General features: G+C 37.7%; 1 protein-coding gene across 3 annotated transcripts; it reads left to right on the forward strand.

Annotated features, from left to right (window-relative positions):
• The first annotated feature begins 591 nt into the window (after nucleotides 1-591).
• On the forward strand, nucleotides 592-20960 carry mtch2 (mitochondrial carrier homolog 2). 3 transcript variants are annotated; one of them, XR_003221220.1, is made up of 14 exons: nucleotides 592-744; nucleotides 2133-2217; nucleotides 2358-2464; nucleotides 2801-2827; nucleotides 10801-10857; nucleotides 12303-12360; nucleotides 12471-12522; nucleotides 12603-12662; nucleotides 18196-18289; nucleotides 18545-18592; nucleotides 18671-18738; nucleotides 18815-18890; nucleotides 20201-20403; nucleotides 20447-20960. XR_003221220.1 is itself a non-coding variant. In XM_003460183.4 (13 exons), the coding sequence occupies exons 1-13, from the start codon at nucleotides 658-660 to the stop codon at nucleotides 20285-20287; spliced, it is 906 nt and encodes a 301-aa protein (XP_003460231.1). In that variant the 5' UTR covers nucleotides 592-657; the 3' UTR covers nucleotides 20288-20941. The 3 variants fall into 3 exon arrangements, 2 of the variants coding, with proteins under 2 accessions (XP_003460231.1, XP_005466203.1); XM_003460183.4 differs by having other exon boundaries at nucleotides 20201-20941; XM_005466146.4 differs by lacking the exon at nucleotides 2801-2827 and having other exon boundaries at nucleotides 20201-20941.
• The last annotated feature ends 277 nt before the right edge of the window (nucleotides 20961-21237 follow it).

A 21237-nucleotide genomic window follows, 5' to 3' on the forward strand; every position in this document is an offset into this window, starting at 1 on the left:
CAGGAGTGAGAGCATATCAGGAGTGAGAGTGATAAAGAGCAGTCTAGACCCAGTTAATGACCCATAAGTGGAGTGAGAGAGAGACAAACTGTTACTGATACTGTTGAAAAGTATATGATGAATACATTCATCAGAGATTCCATGTTTGAAATTTATATTTTATATTATTTGTATATTTTGTATATTGTATAATGCTGTACCCTTGTGATTTTTCAGACATGCTGATTATTTTGTTTTCTACTGTCGCAGGCACCCAAGTGTAAATCAGAGCTTCCATTTTAAAATTAGTTCATGTGTAGCAATTCCAATTCAGCTCCACATTACTTTGCATTTTAAGACTTTACAAATGACTTATTTATGTATTTTTAGAGCCTCTATTTTGATAGCAAAGTTAGGACAGAGCAAGGTAAAGACACACTTGGCTTATTTTTTGAGCCTTTCCACTGCTCTACAAAGATGACTTTCACGTTCTCTCATCGTTACCAACCTGCCTGGCCTGCAACACTGGGCTGCCTCAGACTTGAACATTGGCTCAAAACGAAGTACAACGTTGTCATATCGCTTATAAACATTAGATGGCAGTATTGTTTTCCACGGACGTTATCCCAGAGGCAAAAAGAAAAAGGAGAACTTCCTGTCTCTACCGTCTCTCCAAAAATGGCGGAGGTGTGTGGTCAAGTGTTATTGGGATCAGGGCTTACTGTGCTCTCCCATCCTTTGATGTACATTAAAGTCCTGATCCAGGTAAGAGGCGGAGAGTTTGGACAGATTCTGTTACGTTTCCTTTCAGGGCCTGATTCAGACACTCTTTACTTATCTTTGTAAATACTGTAACTCTCGCTAGTATCTCTCTAGAAGAGGAAATTACCATTCATTTTCACAGTGTATTGCCTCGTTTACCAGTAAATTAATACGTTTTTAGCACACACAGAGACCTTTAATAAGTCTTGATAACTATTTATTTGAGAATATAGCAGGAACTCTCCCAGTAATAGGATCGGCCACATTATTGTCCCCGTCTGTTGTCCCTGTGACCTTCTGTTTCCTCATTGCTGTGCAATAGGCGGAAGCCGTGTGTTAATCGTTTTCGAAAGTTAATAATTGACTGCAATGTTACCCTGCTTCATTTATATTCTGTGCGCAGATTGAACAAAAACAATTTGTGTTCTAGAGACATAATTCTACATAGCTCATACATGCCTTATTTTCTAAGAAAGCCAGCGGCGTTAAGTTGCCATTTGTTGAACTGCTAGAGATAACCGCAAGTTAGCTGTCAGCTGATTACCTCTAACGCCACTTTCTGTAGTGTCTTAGACTGATGTCTTCAACACACAGTGTATATTCATAAGTTTGTCACTGGGAGAAATGTATACTGTTTGCTTCTCAGTTACGATTACTGGTAGCTCAATGCCTTTAGCTCTTGAAAAACATGAAAATTACTAACACACACGAGCACGAGCACATCAGCAGAGGACCGGGGACTTGTATCAATTAACGTTTGCTTAATTACAACCAAAAATAGCTTACAGTTCAGGTTGATCTTAATGACAGAACAAGTCATTAAGTGATAGAGTGATAGTTTTACTAGATGCTAACAGTTCTCTGCCTTGTGTATACCGTGTCCATATTTGTAGCAGTCGGCTAATCATCAATTGTGCATGAACTGTTTGGGTTATATATGAATGCAGCACAGTGCACAAACTGGTGCCCTGTCAAACTTATGTGATATCTGGAAACATAGTTTTGTAAAGGAAAAATAACCAAATAAGTGAGTGCTAAATACTAAAATCAAAAGTCAACATCATCATAAAAAAAAAATAAAGATTTGTCTGTCTGTTTCTTCTTGCTATGTAGCTTGTGATGTGTTCTGTCTCACTCTCAATGGTCTGTCTCTCTACAGTGCCATTCAGTACTGGACACAGTCCTTCCTGGCTCTGTGCAAATAATCTAACTAAATATCTATTGGAAAAACACACTAGAGGAGATATCAAGCTGTACATGATATTCTGCAGATAAAAACTTCTCTTGCAGCATTTTTGGTGTTTTGCTGTATTTCTCTAGGGTACATAAAGACAATATTTGTTCCTCCTATGGTACCCTCTCATTGTTTTTGGTTTTGTGTGTGTTATCAGGTAGGACATGAGCCGCTCCCTCCCACCCTGGGCAGGAATTTATTTGGAAGACAAGTCTACCAGCTACCTGGACTGTTTGCTTATGGCAAGTTTGATTCTTGATATTTTTATAAATGGAGTTGGTAATATCAGTATTACAGTGCTTTGAATGATTGTATGTAGATATTTAACCTTGTAGTTCTACCAATATTTACAATGTACCCTGCTCTGCACTAAATGTTTCAGCAAAACACATCATTAGGATTGATGGAAGAGCTGGTCTTTTCAAAGGACTTGGTCCGAGGCTTTGTGCAGGCACTATTGGCACAGTCGTACACAGCAAAGTTGTACAGGTAAGCCTGAATAGATAGGTTTGCCACAGAAAGGTTTGATTAAACAACTATGTCCAGATGAACAGAATCAACTTTTGGAGATTTACTTTCCTGGATGATTGAGAATGCATCAAGACGATTAAACAACTAGTTTCTGTTTAGTCTTTTCTTTGGATTTTTTTTAGATGGTCATTTATTTCAATCATTTGTGATGCATACTAATGGCCTTCGTAAGTGACCTATGTGCTGGGACTAAAAATGGCATTGACTTTGAACTCCGTTTCTTACCATCTGTGTTGTAAGTGTAACTCAAAAACTGTTCATTCTGGCTGCTTGATAACCTCTATCCTCTTACAGAAATGTCAAGAACAAGGCACCCCACAGGTAAGTTTTTTTTTTTTTTTAAATCCTATTTATGGTCACAGTATGATAAGTTCAAAATGTTCACTGACTCCCCATAAAATGCAACAGTTTAGCCCCTGTCCCCTTCAAGATCCTTTCCCTGTGCAGCAACGCACCACTCCCCGCACTCCTATATTAAAATCTGTTGTTCTTTCACTTCTGAAAACTTGAAAAAAGTTGTACTGTATTGCCTGGATCGCTTATAGTAGAGCATCTAATACTGTTTTGTAACGGGTATTAAGTGTGGGAGTAAGGATCAGGTTATTTTTGAAAATAAATGTGGTAGAAAAATTTGTAAAATAAAGTAAATTTATTTTAGTAACTGAATAATCTATCGATTATTCCATAGTTTAATCGAGTAATCGGATAAGAAGTACTTTTGCCTTTAGTAGTGTCAAAAAGACACTACTAAACAAAAACTAAACCCTCTGATTGATTACATGTCATATATATGTCTTGATGCATTCTCAATCATCCAGGAAAGTAAATCTCCAAAAGTTGATTCTGTTCATCTGGACGTAGCGTTTTGTGGGAGAAATGTTTCATCACTCATCCAAGTGACTTCTTCAGTCTCAGCTGACTGCAGGTTTCCCCAAATCTTATAAACAGTACATTTGCATAATGACTGAAACCAACCCACTGAAAGAACAATAGGCTGTGAGGTCAGTTCCTTAATCATAATTATGCAAATTCTCATGACCATTGATCAACAATCACTGACCAAAACCCACTGATCAAAGACCACTGATGAATGGCCATGAGTACCATTCACAGAGAGTTGGGGAATGGCTGCAATCACAGCATTGTAAGATGGCGAAAGATGTACCCTTAGGCCCCCTCCTCGATTCAGAGATGGTCTTTCCCTTTTCACGTAAATGGCCTCCTTGACTCCGCGCTCAAACCAGCGTTCTTCCCTGTCCAGGATGTGTACATCCTCATCATTGAAAGAGTGTCCACTGGCCTGTAGGTGTAAATAGACTGCAGAGTCCTGGCCTGACGAGGTAGCTCTTCTGTGTTGTGCCATCCGCTTCTCCAGAGGTTGTTTGGTTTCCCCGATGTATAAATCCTGGCAATCCTCCTGGCACTTAACAGCGTACACTATGTTACTCTGTTTGTGTCGGGGGACCCGATCCTTGGGGTGGACCAATTTTTGGCGCAGCGTGTTTTGGGGTTTAAAAGCCACAGAGACCCAGTGTTTAGAAAAAATGCGTCTCAACTGTTCCGATACTCCTGACACATATGGGATCACTACAGGTTTTCGCTTGGGCAGCGGTTGTCCTTCTCTCCTGGATCGGCTGGAGCTTTCTTTAGGTGCCTTTCCAGCTTTGACAAAAGTCCAGCTGGGATAACCACATTTACTCAGGGCCTTCTTGATGTGCTGTTCTTCTGCCTCCCTGGCCATTGTGTCAGTGGGGATGGTGGGGGTGGTGTTCGCTCTGTGTTGTAGCGTCCTGATGACACCCAGTTTATGCTCCAGTGGATGATGAGAGTCAAACCTTAGATACTGATCCGTATGTGTAGGTTTACGGTACACGTCAGCTTTTAGATGTCCCCCGTTACTGATGGAAATCTCACAGTCTAAGAAGGCTAACCTGCCACTTTTCATATCCTCCCTGGTGAATTTGATGTGTTGGTCCACCGAGTACACACCCATCTCTGAATCGAGGAGGGGGCCTAAGGGTACATCTTTCGCCATCTTACAATGCTGTGATTGCAGCCATTCCCCAACTCTCTGTGAATGGTACTCATGGCCATTCATCAGTGGTCTTTGATCAGTGGGTTTTGGTCAGTGGTTTGTTGATCAATGGTCATGAGAATTTGCATAATTATGATTAAGGAACTGACCTCCCAGCCCATTGTTCCTTCAGTGGGCTGGTTTCAGTCATTATGCAAATGTACTAAGATTTGGGGAAACCTGCAGTCAGCTGAGACTGAAGAAGTCACTTGGATGAGTGATGAAACATTTCTCCCACAAAACAATACATGTCATATAATTTTTTTTTTTAAAGAAAGCATTTCCACAAACGCAAAAATATATAAATAATCTATATAAATAATACTAAAGTACAGTGAAAGTCAAATAAAATAAGATATATACGCAATCTAAACTAAAGCATAAAATATTTACCTTAACTCTGTCATTTTGGAAGGCTTTCTAACATTAATAAGAGGCAAAAACAGGCCTTATGATGGTGCAGACATTAATTAATATTAATAATAACTAGGTGTCCAACCTAGCAACAAGCAAGGTCAGTGGCTCAGAGTTTACTGGCCGATACACATTTTTATTGGCTTGTGAAAAAAGCTTTTATTTTTATATTTTTAAATATGAATGCAATTTAATGAATACAATATTTTATATAATTTCACTTTCAATCTAAAAAATGTTACAAAAGCCTTAGAAATTAATATAGTGTGTTACACCCCATGGTTCACCTCTGTTTACTGCAGGTATCGTTTCCATGTAAAATAGGACGGTTGCCATCAGCCTTCACCAAGCTGTATAATTTAACCAGTTTGTTTAAATTTTTATTTTTTAAAAGTTTGCTGTCTGTAGGAAGGGCAGGTAAAGAGCACAGGTGAGGCATTTTAAACAGAAAAAAGAAGACTGGCCCATATAGCAGACTGGAGACTGGAAGCATTACATTTTAACTGGTCGTTTCTGCCAGGCTTCTGGCTCTTTTTCAAAGTCTTAATTCCATATTAGTAGTCACTTAATCAAAAGTTTGCCATATACGTACCTAATAGTTACAAATATGTGTATGGTTAATGAAAGTTGAACGTGACATGGAACAAATGTAAATGGAGAATGTAATGTCACATTCACATGGGGATGATACATGCATAATATGTAGGGAAATTAACACAACAGTTATGCAATAAAAGATCAAGGTCAAAATGGGATACAAGTTCAATATCAAGGCTTTTTCCAAAACCCTTGATATTGTATGTACAAAGTGATTGCCATCTTAGAACAGGTGCTTACAGTTCTATGAGAAGTGATTGACTCAATGCCAGCTCATGGCAGTGTTTGACTGTCCAAGAATGCAAGATATCTGAAGTAGCACCTAACCACTGCATTAGCCAGAACGCCAAGAGTGGCATACCACTGCTCACTTTTAGATCTTGATGCTGTTGGGACTTTCTCTCTGAAATTTTCCTCAGTGATCCTCCAATATTCTGCTTTTGCCTCTGATATCTTTCTCGATATCTTTCTTTAGGTTGGATTTGGCACAGGGGTGGCTGTAGCTCAGGTAGCTCAGGTGGTAGAGCAGGTCACCTACTAATTTGAAGGTTGGTGGTTCAATCCTTGGCCATATTATTAAAAAACATAAAGTCTCATTTCATTTTTATGCAGATGATTGTCAAATTTATCTACCGCTGAAACACAATGACCTTAACCCCCTCAGGCCTATTTTAGAATGTCTTAAGGATATCAGAGCATGGCTAGCTCTGAATTTTTTAAACTTTAATGAAAAGAAGACTGAAGTCATTATATTTGGGCCGAATGGACCTGGTGTCCCTCCATCTGACTTGGGTCCTCTTACATCGTGTGTCAAATCAATTGTCACCAACCTTGGAGTAAAATTTGACACAGCTCTTAAAATGGACAAACAAGTAAATACAGTGGTGAGGAAAAGCTTTTTTCAGTTGAGGCAGCTCTCTAAAGTAAAACCTTTTATTTCTTTTTGTGACTTGGAGAGAGTTTTGCACGCATTTGTGACCACTCGCCTTGATTATTGTAATGGACTTTATATTGGTATTGATCAGGCTTCACTATCACGCTTGCAAATGGTCCAGAATGCTGCTGCTCACCTGTTGACAGGGACACGCAAACGTGAGCACATTACCCCTGTTCTTGCCTCCTTACACTGGTTGCCTGTCCATTTTAGAATTCATTTTAAAATTTTATTGCTTGCTTTTAAAGTCTTAAATGGCCTGGCTCCTTCTTACCTGTCAGACCTTCTACACCGATACACTCCACAAAGGTCTCTCAGATCATTTGACCAGTCACTCCTTGCTGTCCCCATGTCGAGACTGAAACACCGAGGGGACCGAGCTTTCGCTGTTGTGGCCCCCAAACTATGGAACAAACTGCCCCTCCATATTAGGTTGGCCCCAACACTTGAAATGTTTAAATCACTTTTAAAAACACACTTTTTTCCAAAGGCTTTCTAGGAGTATTATCAGAGTCAGTTTGTAGTCAGTTTTTAGTCAGCTGTTGGCCATTCTTAATCTTTTTACTTTGTTAATCTTATTCATTGTATATCTTATTGTTTATTTTACTCATGTTTTGATATTTAATATATACACTGATTTATTTTTATCTTCTTTTTCAATTATATATTTATTTTGTTTATTGATTTCATTGTATGCTTAATGTATGGTTTTTAACTGCTATCTGTGTTTTATTATTGGAAAGCACTTTGGTCAACTTTGTTGTTTTTAAAAGTGCTATATAAATAAAGTTGGATTGGATTGGATTGGATCCCTGTGTGCACTAGTCTGCATGCCAAATGTCATTGGGCAAGATACTAACCCCAAGTTGCTCTCTGATGCATCCATTGGAGTATGAATGTTAGATAGAAAGCACTTATGTAGGAAGAGCATAGATAATATATATAATTATCTATCTAAATATAATAGAATTCCTTTTTTTTTTTAAACATAAGGGCAGTGTTGCGGTCTCTCATAAACTGATATCCCTGGTCATCCATAGTTTATTCTGATAACATCTGCCTCCTTTGTCCATAGTTATTCTGTACAGTTCTCGATGTAAAACAGGGCAGTAGATATGTAGGCTTCTATGTCCTATTGTTCAAATAAAGTCCAGTGTGTGTATTTAAAGCAGCAATAACAACAATATACACACCATTGACAATAAAAACGGCAACTAAAATGCGGCAAGTAAAATGGCTGGCATCTCAGTGTAATAAACTCCAAATAGAAAAATCCAAATAGAAAAGCACAATGTATTGCCAACTGCTGCTCCCGTAAGAAAAAACAAAGAGAAGAAAGAAAAAAACCAACAGCACCTGGAATATGAAAATGCAAACTTACATAAATCAACAACCCAGCACCATATGCCAAAGCAGCCAAGTAAGTGCAGACCACCCCTGGGCAAGATGGACCCGACCAGAAACCAGGCACCAGACCCGCCCAGAAGAGGCCAGCACCTGCCACCACTAGCATCCCAGGCCCCACATTCCAAGACCATAAGGAGGCATCCACCCTAGTCCCACACCAGCACCAACTGAAGCAGACACACTGACACTCTAAAACAGCAGCTGCAGCTCTCCACCCACCAGAAAACAGCCAGGCACCCATAGTTCCAGAGACCATCCCCCTCCGCCTACAAGGCACCATGGGAGATGAGACTACAGCCGACCACCTCCACTAAGTAATGGAATTGATCAGTGAAGGCCAGAGAGAAACAAATTAATCCAGTTGGCTTTTTGAAGAAGCATAAATGAACTATGGATATGGACATCCCATATATACTCCTTACTAGGAGTGTATGGGATGTCCATATCTAGTTCATTTATGTCACCAAAGATGCACAGCTTGGGTGAGGTTGGAATACAGCAACTAAACTAATGTAGATAAGTCTTCACATATCCTTTCCAAGAACCTCTGAACAGGCATATAGGCATGCATATGCACTACCCGTCAAAAGTTTGGACACACCTCCTCATTTAATGGTTTTTCTTTATTTTTGCTACTTTTTACATTGTAGATACATACTGAAGACATCGAATATATGAAGCAAGATATATGGAATTATATAGGAAAGAAAAACTGATAAATAACTAACGTTTTTGGGTTTTGTTTTTTTTAATACATTCCCAATCAAAAGTTTAAGACCACTTGATAGAGCCTACAATATTTTGCATGGTTGGATCTTAACAAGGTTCCAAGTAGAGCTTCAGCATGCAACAAGAACAAATGGGAGCGAGACAAAACATTTTTTTTTTTGAGGATGCAATTTATTGACAACAACACTTAAACTGAAACAGGTTGTTTTACAGCTGATCAAAAGTTTAGGACCACATGCCTTTAAAAGGCCAAATCTGTGCAAAAATAGGGATTCATTGTCGTTTCCTGTCAGGAAGTCGCACTGTCATGACATTCTGATGGCAAAGGCAAAAAAAAAAAAAATTCCCTTTTTGAACAAGATCAGGTTGCTGAACTGCATAAGCAGGGTTCTCTCGCAGCATGCCATCGCTGCTGAGGTCAAGTCAAGTGGAAGGTCAAATTCTGAATTTGATTTGTAAGTAATGAAATTTAAAATAAGGGGGTAGGAACAGGAAAAGTGTAAACTTCATCCTACTCCTTTTCAATCACAGAAATATACATGAAAACTTGATGTTTTTAAAGTTTTTTTTCTTTTCTCTTTGTTATTTCAGTTATATTTGCATGTTCGAAATAAAATTCTATCTATCAGACAAAAAAGGGAAATGAAGACACAATCAAACGTTTGAGGGGAGAGCAAAGTTGCTGCGTTGATGTGTGGTGCCATCTTTCAACAAATGCTGCAATGATTTGAATAACTCAAGTAACTCGATTATTTAAAAAAATCCTTGTTGAAAATTCTTTGTCTTGATACTAATGCATGACCATGTAGTATTCAGTTATCACCATGAAAACGTGAGCACTTCACCCACATTTGTGACTAAAAATAGACCTGCCATAGAATCGTATTTAGGAATAGAAACTATAACAACATTAAGCCCATGCAGACCACAGTTTTTAAACAAAGACTGATAACACACCAGCAGAAGTGACAGTGATGCTGGTGCCCCCCCATATACACACACACACACACACACACACACACACACACACACACACACACACACACACACACACACACACACCGAAGAGCCGTTACTCGCAAAAGAAAGCACATAACTCCCATCCAGTGATGCCTACAAGAAGCAGAGGTGAATCTAAAGGGGGGGTATGTGGTGTACTATACTGTATTTGTTTCAAGGCTTTTGTAACATTTTTCAGATATAAAGTCAAATAAAATGATATGATATTAATAAAATTGTGTTACTATTCAAAAATATACACATTTGTATTTTTAGCATACCAATATAAAAATGTACCTGGGCCAGTAAAACTCTGACCTGTTAGGTTGGAACCGTAATTAATAATAGTTATTAATAATAATAATGAAATCTATACTTTAGGAACCACAAAATGTTGCATCAAAGCCAAGGCAAGCTTCAGAATGCTGATAGGCTTGCTTTTCATTACTGCTGCCACCCTATACTCCTTTAAAGGCTTGCAGACACATAACTGACTCATTTACACTTAAACAAGCAAAGACACTTAAAAAAAGCACATACGCATGAACAAACACCAAACCTACCTCGACCAGGAGATGCAATACTGTTAGAACCCCCCCACCCTAGTAAAACAGTAAAGGGTCTATTAAAGGGTAAAGGGAATGTTATTTATTAGCTCTGTTTAGGTTACATGCACACCTTATTAAGTTTGACATTACTGTACTTGAGATTTTATTTTTAATTTTTGCATTTAGGAAAGTGTTTTCTTCAAAAACTTTAATTTTATTATGACATATAAATTCAAATGAATGGATTCAGGGTTTGTTTTGTTTTTTTGCCAGATTTTGTATGCAGTTTCTAAAATGGAAACCAATACACAGTTCATTTTTCAAAGACCTCTGTTTTTGTTTGTTTGGTTTTTTGGGGTTTTTTTTTTTTTTCATTTTTGGAGTAATTGATTAAATACTCTATTACTAAAATAATCTCTAAGCGCAGCCCTACTTTTTAACATGCTGGCCCACACTGACCCCACCTAACAAATGAATTGTGCATTGCTCCTCATTGTTCTCCTCAAGCCATCTGTACACTATTTCTTAATAAGGGTATAAAGTGGCAAAAAAATTTTCACGATGGTGATGCTGAGGTTTCTCTGATTTCCAGATACTGGGTGGGCAGCAGAAGGATAAAGAGAGCTCTCTACAGCAGGTTGTTAACGAGGTAAGACATGCAATCCCAATGCTAAATCAGAACACTACAGATTGGTAGTTTTTAGCCACATTTGTATTCAGTCTGGTCTAAGCACTTTACCTAATAAGGGCAAAAAAATACTGTTATTAAGGAAAAAGTGATAAAGTAAGTATTTTAGTAATACTTTAAGAAACTGAGCACACAGTTAATCAACACAGTATAATGTAAGCCAGATTACATTTAATTAATAAGCGTAAAGAACTTTTCATTTGTCTAATAGCAGAAGAACTAGGAACGGCAGGAGCCCAAGGTATAAATATCGATAATGAAAAACATACATGGGTATTTAACTCACAGCAGCACAGTTACAGTGTGTACATAAAAGCTTGCACGTACATTTTGTCTTGTCAAGTGTGTTAATGAATGTCTGATACAGACTGATCATTGTGGCCCTGTCTGTGCTTGGTCGGTCTGGCCTAACGGCAGTGGAAAATGTCTATATGTCTATATAGAAAAAAGCTCAGGATTCAAAGGTGTTGGAAAAATCTCATCAAACTCATGGGTTGCCTCAGCATCCTTTTAACTGGAACTGTGGAATCTCCATTCTTCAGTGGCGGCTTGTTTTGAAAAATACAATACTTTATTTACAGCCCAAATTTAACTTAGGCAATAACAACATTAGTTATCCATAGAATGGGCACAATTTCAAACTAAAACAGTTGAAGTTTCTTGCCATTTTGCTTACACTAATGCTACTAGTCTGATGTTATTTATTTATTTCTACTTTAACTGTTAGTTTAGCGCTTAGCTGAATTTTTAAGCCTGGTAATTCTGACACTAAAGTTAGCTGGCTAACTCTTTCATACTCACCACTGAGCAGAATGAAGTTCTGAAGAATAACCAGTGCATCAGAATTGATTCCAACAAATATGCTTAGATGGCACAACATTGTACAAATGTGAACACAGTGGCACATGTTGCAAGTCGCATGATCAAGATCAAGTACAATAGTACCCTGAGCTCACTGCTGATTGGTTAAGTTACATGATAACAGATCACTGATTCGTCCATATTCTTTTCAAACCAAAAGATGTCGATTATTTACATGAGAAAATATAAAACAAAATTATTTCTGCTTTCCTTTTGTAGCTGGGGCCACAATAACAAAGTTATACTTTTGAATAATGATTCAAAGCTGTATCATTACAATTGTACTTTGAAGCTAAATTGTATTATATTTGAAAACAAAGGCTTTAGACTACACTGAAAATATAGGTTTTAAATTCAATATAATAAAGTTAAGTTGCAATTTAGTATAGATGATATTGCATGGGGATGTACTCAGTTTTGTTGTAAACTATAAGTAATGATAATAACCAGCTGCATTTACAGGACTGTTGTTATATTGCTTGATGCATTAATAGTACCATTTAAAAATACTTCAACTTTAGTGACTTGTTCTGTGTTTTCAACAGACAACCAGGGAGATGATTGCCCGCTCCTGTGCCACCATCGTCACACATCCCTTCCATGGTACATCATGACTCCGTTCAGAGCTATCATATTTTTAACTGATTCACTACAATATAATGCATGTCATACCTTTAGGATGTCTGAAATATTTTTCTTGACTTGATTTTCAGTGATTACTTTGCGATGTATGGTGCAGTTCATTGGAAGAGAAACCAAATATAGGTAATTTGAGTATCACAACTAAAATACTAAATGAGAAGAGCCATGAAATTTATTAAGATTTTTCTAAATTCTGTTCCTAGTGGGGTGTTTGATTCCATCATCACAGTCTACAGAGAAGAAGGCATTCTGGGCTTCTTTGCGTAAGTTTGACACTATTTGTCTTTAGGACAACAGATACTTCTGTTGGACATTAAGTGGATGACTTGGCCAATAAGAGAAAAAGATTATTGCAAAAGTAGAAACTAAAGAAACTTCCTTCAGTGTATCATCAAAGAGGGAGTTGCCTAAACTGTTTTTGTCACAGTATGCAGCAGCACACTGCAAATTTGCAAAGAGGACCCAAAACGCAGACACCAAGGAACGTGAACAAAACTTAAATGTTAACAGAAAGCAAGCCGTTTATTAAGGATGGTAAACACTACACAAAACAAGGCAGAGATGAAGCTAAACGATAACCTAAACTTGGGAAACTAAATCATAAAAAAACAAAACATGAAACTCAACATGGATACAAGGATACCTAAAACCTGGAGCATAGAACATGGAAACGTGGCACAGAGGACAACAGGCGACCTGACAAGGAATGGACAGAACCATACAGACTAAATACACACAAGGGTGATTAGGGGAAGTGGAAACACATGGGGAAACAGCTGACACTAGTCTGACATAAGGAGACAAAGGAAGCAAAGCTTACTACACTGACATAGGACGCAGACCTTCAAAATAAAACAGGAAATATGAGATGCAGACATGACAATATAAACTTGACAACATAAGACACGCAGCATGAAATGCACAAAGGGAGAGGGACTCTAATAAAAAAATGAGCTTAGCTACCCTAAAGAACTTAAACATAACATCCAAATAAACTAAAACTCAAAACGCTGGATCAACAGACCCAGGAACGTGGCAGTTTTATTGATTAGTAATATTATTATCTTTTTTTTTTTTTTTTTTTTTTTTTTTTTTTTTTAATAACAATGACAGAAAAATCTAATGGATGTCCATTGTCTTGCTGGCACTAAATTGTTATTTTATGTAGTAAAACGTTTGTGACAGGATTATATATCTATATACATCTCTGTCTCTCTCAGCCATGATTTGGGATGCCAGGGGGAATTACTATGTGAATGGGTACATAATGGGCCAAAGATTTGGGCACAGTGCCAAAACATTATGCTGTACATTGTTCTTTGTCCTTTAGATGATAACTTTCATTTCTTTTACATATTTGAGCAGTGTACGTACCACCAATTAATGTATGACAAACTGCAAAGTTATATATATTATAGTTTATCAGGTTTTAGTCACAGTGCTAAACAGGAAATTGGACTTTTGTCGACCTCTATACACACACACACATTGACTTTCATATACGTTGCTTTTTAAAATTTCTCTCTAGTCTGGAGTATTTTAGAATATCTGAAAATGCAGGGAAAAGAGCATTTCACACATTAAGGCACCTGGTACATGCATAGATTGCTTAGATGGCAGTGAATAACAATTTTCCCTCCTCTTAGTAAATCCAGTAATAACTCACCCACAGTACTGTCAAGATACTGTAGTGTAGATGTAGTTTTTTAGGGACTTGTAGACTTGTGAACCAGGTTGAGTTGAAGGAACAAACCAGGCCAAGCCTACTTTAAATAACTAGAACCAAAAAGGTTCAGTTTGCGTGTCCTAAATAAAATAAAATTAGGCAAAAATAGATGAAATGCTGTAGAAGGTGAGGTTTTCAGTAGCTATGCACTCTTATGCCAGGCAAAAAATTAATATGTCAATAAATAATTAGAAAAAAAAAAAACTTAAGTTGGCTTTGCAAGAAGTTGATGAGATATTACCAGGTAGACACTGTGGATTTGTTTTATTGGTACAGACTGAAAATTACATATTTCGGATGTGACTCCCAGTTTAAACAGTCTTTGTCAAGTGAAATTGTGAAATGTTTGGTTGAATATTTTTGAATGTTTTTTTTTCTTGGTAGTTGGAATGTGTGTGAGTAGTTCTGAAGTTGCACAATAATACTATTAATAATAATGGTGTGAATTTTTGAGTGGATAACTGATTTAGAAATTCGCTGTCAGAGAGACAAGTCAGGAATCTTTGGGGTTCAGCCTAGGTGATTTAGTTTTTGGCCACATGTTGAGGAGTTACTCCTTTCAGATAAATCCTGTCCAGTCTGTGATAGAGATACTGAAAGCTTATGTAGTCCTTGACAGCTCTGTTTATCAGTATCCTGTAGTTTCACCTGTTGCCTCTGTGTCTGTCACTGCGTCCCTGGACAACCACCGTGATGATGGGCTATAGGGCTGTTCAATATAACGATAAGATGAGGCAGAACCAGGTAGCTCCAAACAGAAGGACCAGTCAAAACAAATTGAGGACCTTATTCCTAAATGAGGGGCTACCTCTGTAGCATGGACATGGTTTGGTTATGAAATACTTTGCATAGTACAGTTTTCTGGTCCATCTGACACGGACCAGAAAACTCTTCTACCCCCTACTCTTTTACCACCATTGCAAACCTCTTCTACCAACTACGCAAGAATCACGTGAAAGAGTATGGAGAAAGTTTATGGATGAGAAACAAAAAAGATCAGTCGGGTGCTCAAACTAGACCTAAGACTCAAATGTTAGAACGGGCTTTTCCAAACAGCATGCTGTGTAATAAATACTCACAAAGAAAATGGAGGCCATTACAACGACGCCCAGCTGAAAACACTTCATGCAAGCTGAGTTGAGCGAGATTCACTGAATTTACTAAAAAATGTAAAATGTTTGTTATATATATCATTGTCAGGACAATAAATGTCTTATGTCTAATATCTAATTTAGCACATCTGCCTGACTCTGCTCAGTCAAGTGTCTGTGCCCATTAATGGTTCTTGGACTTCACTGTCACTTCTTGTCCCAAAACCTGACCCCCATGGGTTTGTAATGACTACCGTAAGGGTAATGCCATTACAAAACTCAACTCATTCCCACTTTCACACATGGATGATTGCGTTAACCGTCTCAGCTAAGTTTGTAACAAAGTTGGGTTTCCATAAAGGATAGTGGGAGTTCCTACTAACCAAACGTGTGTCTCAAAATTAGTGCTTTTTCTTTCTCTTTTTTTTTTTTAGTGCTGGCCTTTCTTTACAGTATACTAGAGATACTCACGACCAGTCGACAAATTATTGCTGTTGTCACTAGTTGATACCAGAGGTACTAGTCATTTAATCTAATTATTCATCTTGAGCAACATCTTCGAAGTCCAGGAGTTGGTGAAACTTATGGGCTGCTTGTTGAATCATGATGGAGTCTTTTGGAGTTTTGTATTAGACTGGTAGTTTTAAGTTCCTTCTTGTCTTCACTCATGGTACAAATACAGTAAATAGAGTTATCAATGAAGTCTACCAATTCGTCCAGTTTGGCAGATAGTGTATATTCGATTTCTTGAAGAGGCATTAGTTTGATTTTTAAGAAAAGGTATAGCTTTTGTTTGTCTTCTAGTTGGTGTAAGGCACTACATTGAATGTTGCACCAAGTCTAAGGAAAACTGGGTTCACGGGCAATTCTCTTTTTTTTTTTTTTTTTTTTTTTTAAATTGATCATAATAAAAAATAAAAACCATCTGCATATTAATGTCTTGACATGAAAGATTTCTTTCGCCGTTTATTATGCATTAGGATCAGATGATTGGCATTGAGACCACTATAGTGGTTTATTCTATACACTTTAAAAGCACAGTCAGTCTTTTTTTTAATTATATAATATTTTTTTAATCTGAAAATCTGAAAAAATATTGTTCTCATAAATATACATAAAATTACTTGTATGTAATTGCATCTTCCAACAATTGTTGCATTGATGCACCTTGAGCCTCATTTCCTGAAGTCAGGGCTCTAACATATACTCAAAATATGCATAAAAATGGTTATTCATTCTTGGTATTATTGCAGTTACTTATTAGCAGATCATCAGCAGATTAGAAATGTGACTAGAGTTGTCACAGTACTAGAACTTCAAATCTGAGAGAATCAAGACAGATATCCTAGAAAATACTCTATCCCATATTTGATATCATGGGAAATATTTCCTGTCGTTTAAATGTGGTCTTGACTGACTGCTTAAATTTTTCCCTAAGTGTTATGGACATACTTTAGCTGTTTAGTAAGTGGAAGAGCTGTGTGACTTCCTGTTTGCAGTGGTGCTGGGTGAGGTTGTATACCAGCTAGAGGAGGCAAAGGCAGCACTTGATAATGTTTCACATGAGTATCTACTTCAGTATTGATTTTTAGTATCAATTAATGTCTGAGGAGTAGTAATCGAGTAATCTATCGATTATTCTATCGGTTAATCGGCTAAGAAATATTTTTGTCTTATTAATGAGCGATAGTAAATGATCAAACACAGGCCTTTTTAAAGTGAATTTCTCATTGGTTTTCATTTTAGAAACTGCAATGTTTTTTGTTTCATCTGTAATCTGTTTCATTGGTCCAAAGAAAACCCCTAAGTGTGCTCCTTTAAAGGATAATGTGGTGGCTGCAATGAAGAGAAGCGAACATATTAGCATTCTGAAGTTTGCCTTGTGCTTTGACATAAAGTTATTGTGCTGCTGAAAACAAGATTTTATGATTAATTAATATTAACAATAATTCGGTGTCTGACCTAACTGCCTTCAGGTCAGTGGCTCCGAGTTTACTGGCCCATGTACATGTTTCTTGGCTTGTGAAAAATGCTTTAATTTTAGATATTTTTTAATATTAACACAATTTATTTGAGAAAGCATTTTATATCATTTCACTTCAACCTGAAAAATGTTATGAAGACCTACCACCCCTACTCGCTTCCATTTAAAATAGGAAGGTTTCCGTCAGCATTCAGAAAGCTGTGCAATTTAAACATGGTATCAAACTAAGTTAACAGTTCATCTGCATATTTTTGTGCAACATCTTGAGGCTTACAGTAGATTTTTCGCTGTGTAAAACAAACGGCTGTGAATGAAACGGCTACAAAGTTTCTTTTTTTATTACGTCAGAGTTTGCTGATCAGGACTCTCACCAGTTTTTCCCTAGAAAAGGTTTGCATGGTGATTACACAAACAACGCTGCTTTTTTTTTAACACGTGAAACACGTTCTCTTTCACTTTACCTGAGCTCTCTTTGCTCTTCGGAGTGTGTAAGACAGACTCCGGCTCTATGTTAACCTGTGCCAGCGTCATCATCATCATCACTGCTGCTGTTGTGTTATCAGTGTGCGTGAGCTTAATGTTGTCAGGCATTTTATTCACACGCTGCTCATAAATACATTTGTATTGAATGCCTGTTTTTAGTTGCAAATGTGGCTGAAATGCTCGTGTTTGCATTTCCATGGTAACAGTGGCGCGCTGCAGAGGGGTCCCTTAACGAAGCATCGAAGTAAAGAATGTTTTGTAATCGACTTATTCAAAATACTCAGTGAATTGTTGCAGCACTATAACTAAGTATCTCTTGTTTTTCTTCAGGCAGATGACAGTTAGTTAAACAAAACAACTGGTTTTAGCTAACATTATTCCAGCCAATAATCCAGGCTTGGGTCTCCAAACAATCCCAGTGTCCTTCTGATAAGCAGTTTGATTATATTATCACTATTTTTTTTAATTCAAGGTGTGTGTGTCTTTATTTTTTTGTATTTCCTTTTTCCTAGTGGTTTGATTCCTCGTCTGCTGGGTGATGTCCTTTCTCTGTGGATTTGTAACCTGCTGGCTCACCTCATCAATACATACGCCATTGATGACTCGGTATACTATGTCTTTCAGTTAGGGGATTCTGTAAAATACCTTTTCCTTAGACTTTTCCTAAATACTTGAAATTCAAGTTTGTGCATGCAAAAAAAACCAAAAATGCAACAACAATCTTTTGTTTGTTTTGATTTTTTTCCATTGTATGATACAACTTTTTTGTATCGTACTGACATGGATCTTGAGGGTTTTTGTCAAGCAGTCTTAAATTGAGGCTCTAACACAGACTAATGGTATGACTCTTCCTCTGAGCAGATGAGTCACACAGGAGAAATCAAGAACTGCTCTCAGGCTATGACAGGGGTAAGTATAACAGACAGTGTCAGTGCAGTAGTCTGTTTGTGGCTTTCAGTCTAATGCTATTCATCCTCTTTCTTGCAGTTCTTTGCCAGTATGCTCACCTATCCTTTTGTTTTGGTGTCAAACATAATGGCAGTCAATAACTGTGGGTAAGTTAGCTTGTTATTTTCTGCTGTCAAACTTGCTAAATGTTCAAGCATTCTCATATTATCACTTTCTCATTAGGCTTGCTGGAGGCCTAACTCCCTATGCGTCAGTATATCCCACCTGGGTGGACTGCTGGAAGCATCTTAGCAGAGAGGTAAATACATTTGCTTATCAAACATTTGCTCAGTAGTAACGATTCACAAAGATGGGTTGAACCAAACAGGCTGGCAGCCTTCACAGCTGCTGTGCATACACCACTGTACTTTTCTGTGTCAACAAGGCACCGAAAGTTTGGTTCACCCTGATAGGCTTTGAGGTGGAAGTCATTTTGCAGTGTTACAATTTTGATTTCCACCTGTCCAGCACCCAAGCTGAACATTGCACTCAGCAATGCATGTTGTGTCCACGTTCATGAAAGGATGGGAAATGAACGACACACATGGCTTAAACTGATCAAGGTCCCAAAATCTGTTCTCAAACTCTTGCCCAAGTCTGTTCATGACTTAAGAGTACTTTTCTGCAACTTTGTCAAAAGTCTCAGATGCAGAAGCATTGTCTTTCAGCACAATCTGCACAGAGAGAAAGTGGAGCACCGTTTTTCTCTGTAAATGCACAGAGAAAAATGTTCATCTGGGCTTTAAATGCATTTAAAGCACTTATCATGTCAGCAACAGTCTTACCTTTGCCTTGCAGCTCACAGTTCAAATGGTTCAGTTTCCCAGTAATGTCCTTTAAAAATGAAAGGTCAAGTGTCCACTCGGTGTCCTCCAGCACAAGGTTTGGGAATTCTGTGTCACCTTTACAGTGAGGGCTGAACCCTGTATGTCGGCTGATCATAGCAGGAGTCCTGTCGGTAGTCACTGATACCAGCTTTTCCAACGCTACCTTTTTCTCCGTGAAAAACTTCTTCACCGCGTTATAGATGCCAACTCCTCATAGACCTCATAGTTGTCTTTAGCAGCAGTAGTGTCAGACGTTCTTCTTTTGTGGAGAAATCATCAAATACCATCCAGATGAAGACCATCAGCTGCGCTGTACTGCTGCTGTCCACGGACACATCACACTGGATGTTAAACCCACATTCCAGTAATTCAACTCTTCGAGTAATTTCAAGAATATAGGGTTTCAGATTTGTTTGTGACTAAATTTTCTTTTGTCATTTGTCAACTTTTTCTAATGCACATTTTACTTCTACAACTACTTTGCAACTTTCCAAGAAAAGTGAACAAAATAACACTTTTGTTCTGCAGTACTACCGACTGTCCACTATTTGGAATCACAATGCCAGGGTAGTGAGTCAGTCAGGTGACTGAAAACTATGGATTTTTTTATGACAACTGACCCAGCAGTAGCACAGGCACACATAAAATTTCTTCATAAATGTTCTTTTCTAGTTCTGTCTTTTGGTTATGCATTGGTCATGTAAACTGATTATTACTAACAATTCTTACCTCTTCATTACAGGGCAACATGAGCAGAGGCAACAGTTTATTTTTCCGAAAGCTTCCAGCAGGAAAGACATACGCAGTCGACCAGAAGAGATTTTTTTAAAGCTTCAGAAGAGCCGAAATGAACATAGTTGTGATAATAAAACAAAAATCCAATATTGCCTGATGTGGGAATTGGACAGTCAGCTTTTTGTATACATTTGTTTACTCTGAGTTAGGTTTTTTTTTCCCTTAACAGCTTGCCAGCTTAGGAACTGAACAGTTTTAGTTAACTGCAGAAAGATTGTTTAAATAAAATGGAAAAAAATATTAAAGGGCAGAGCTGTAAGACAGTGAGATGATTTTAAAAACAAGAACTGCCTTTCTCCTTCCACATTTACAAAAACTAAAGCTGGCATAATGTTGTGGCACACCATTATGTAATTTTCTCCCTTCATGTTTTCTTTTTTGTTTTTTATACATGGATGATATGCTGATTTAAAAACTACCTTTATATCATCTGGTATGCATTTGGTAATGTCTAAAATTTGCCACGTTAATGATCATGTGGGATCTCTTTTCATCTGGTATTGTATTGATGTAATTATTCTGAAGCTGACTTCTGAGAGCACATGTAAAGATAATTGAGGGGGAAAAAAAGGACAAGTTGTGGTGTTTCTGGAGTATATACAATGAGAGATGTAGAGAGGTGTCTGGGTGGACTAGACATCCGAGGACTCTGAAAAATCAAAGTACTTTAGCTCCGGATTGACCCAAATAAAGAAAAGGAAAAAAAAGTCTTTCCTGTAAAAGGTTTTTGGGGGTACTATCTGGGAAGTATGTGAAGTGAAGTGGTACAAGTGTACAGATGTTTCATTTTTAACATAGTGTGGCACTTGTATGTGCAGAGCCATTGGCACATGCAGTTGGGGGGCACTGAGACCTCTGTTTGTTGAATGACAGTCAGAGTTTGTGCAGAATCTTAAATGTTCCTGCTGCTGCACTCTTCTGAACAGAGATATCTGATGATGTGCCTGTAATCTGCTGGTGCCAAGTAAAACTGTCTGTCTGGAA

The sequence above is a fragment of the Oreochromis niloticus genome, linkage group LG1, assembly GCF_001858045.2.
Source record: "Oreochromis niloticus isolate F11D_XX linkage group LG1, O_niloticus_UMD_NMBU, whole genome shotgun sequence".
Classification (NCBI taxonomy): Eukaryota; Metazoa; Chordata; class Actinopteri; order Cichliformes; family Cichlidae; genus Oreochromis; species Oreochromis niloticus.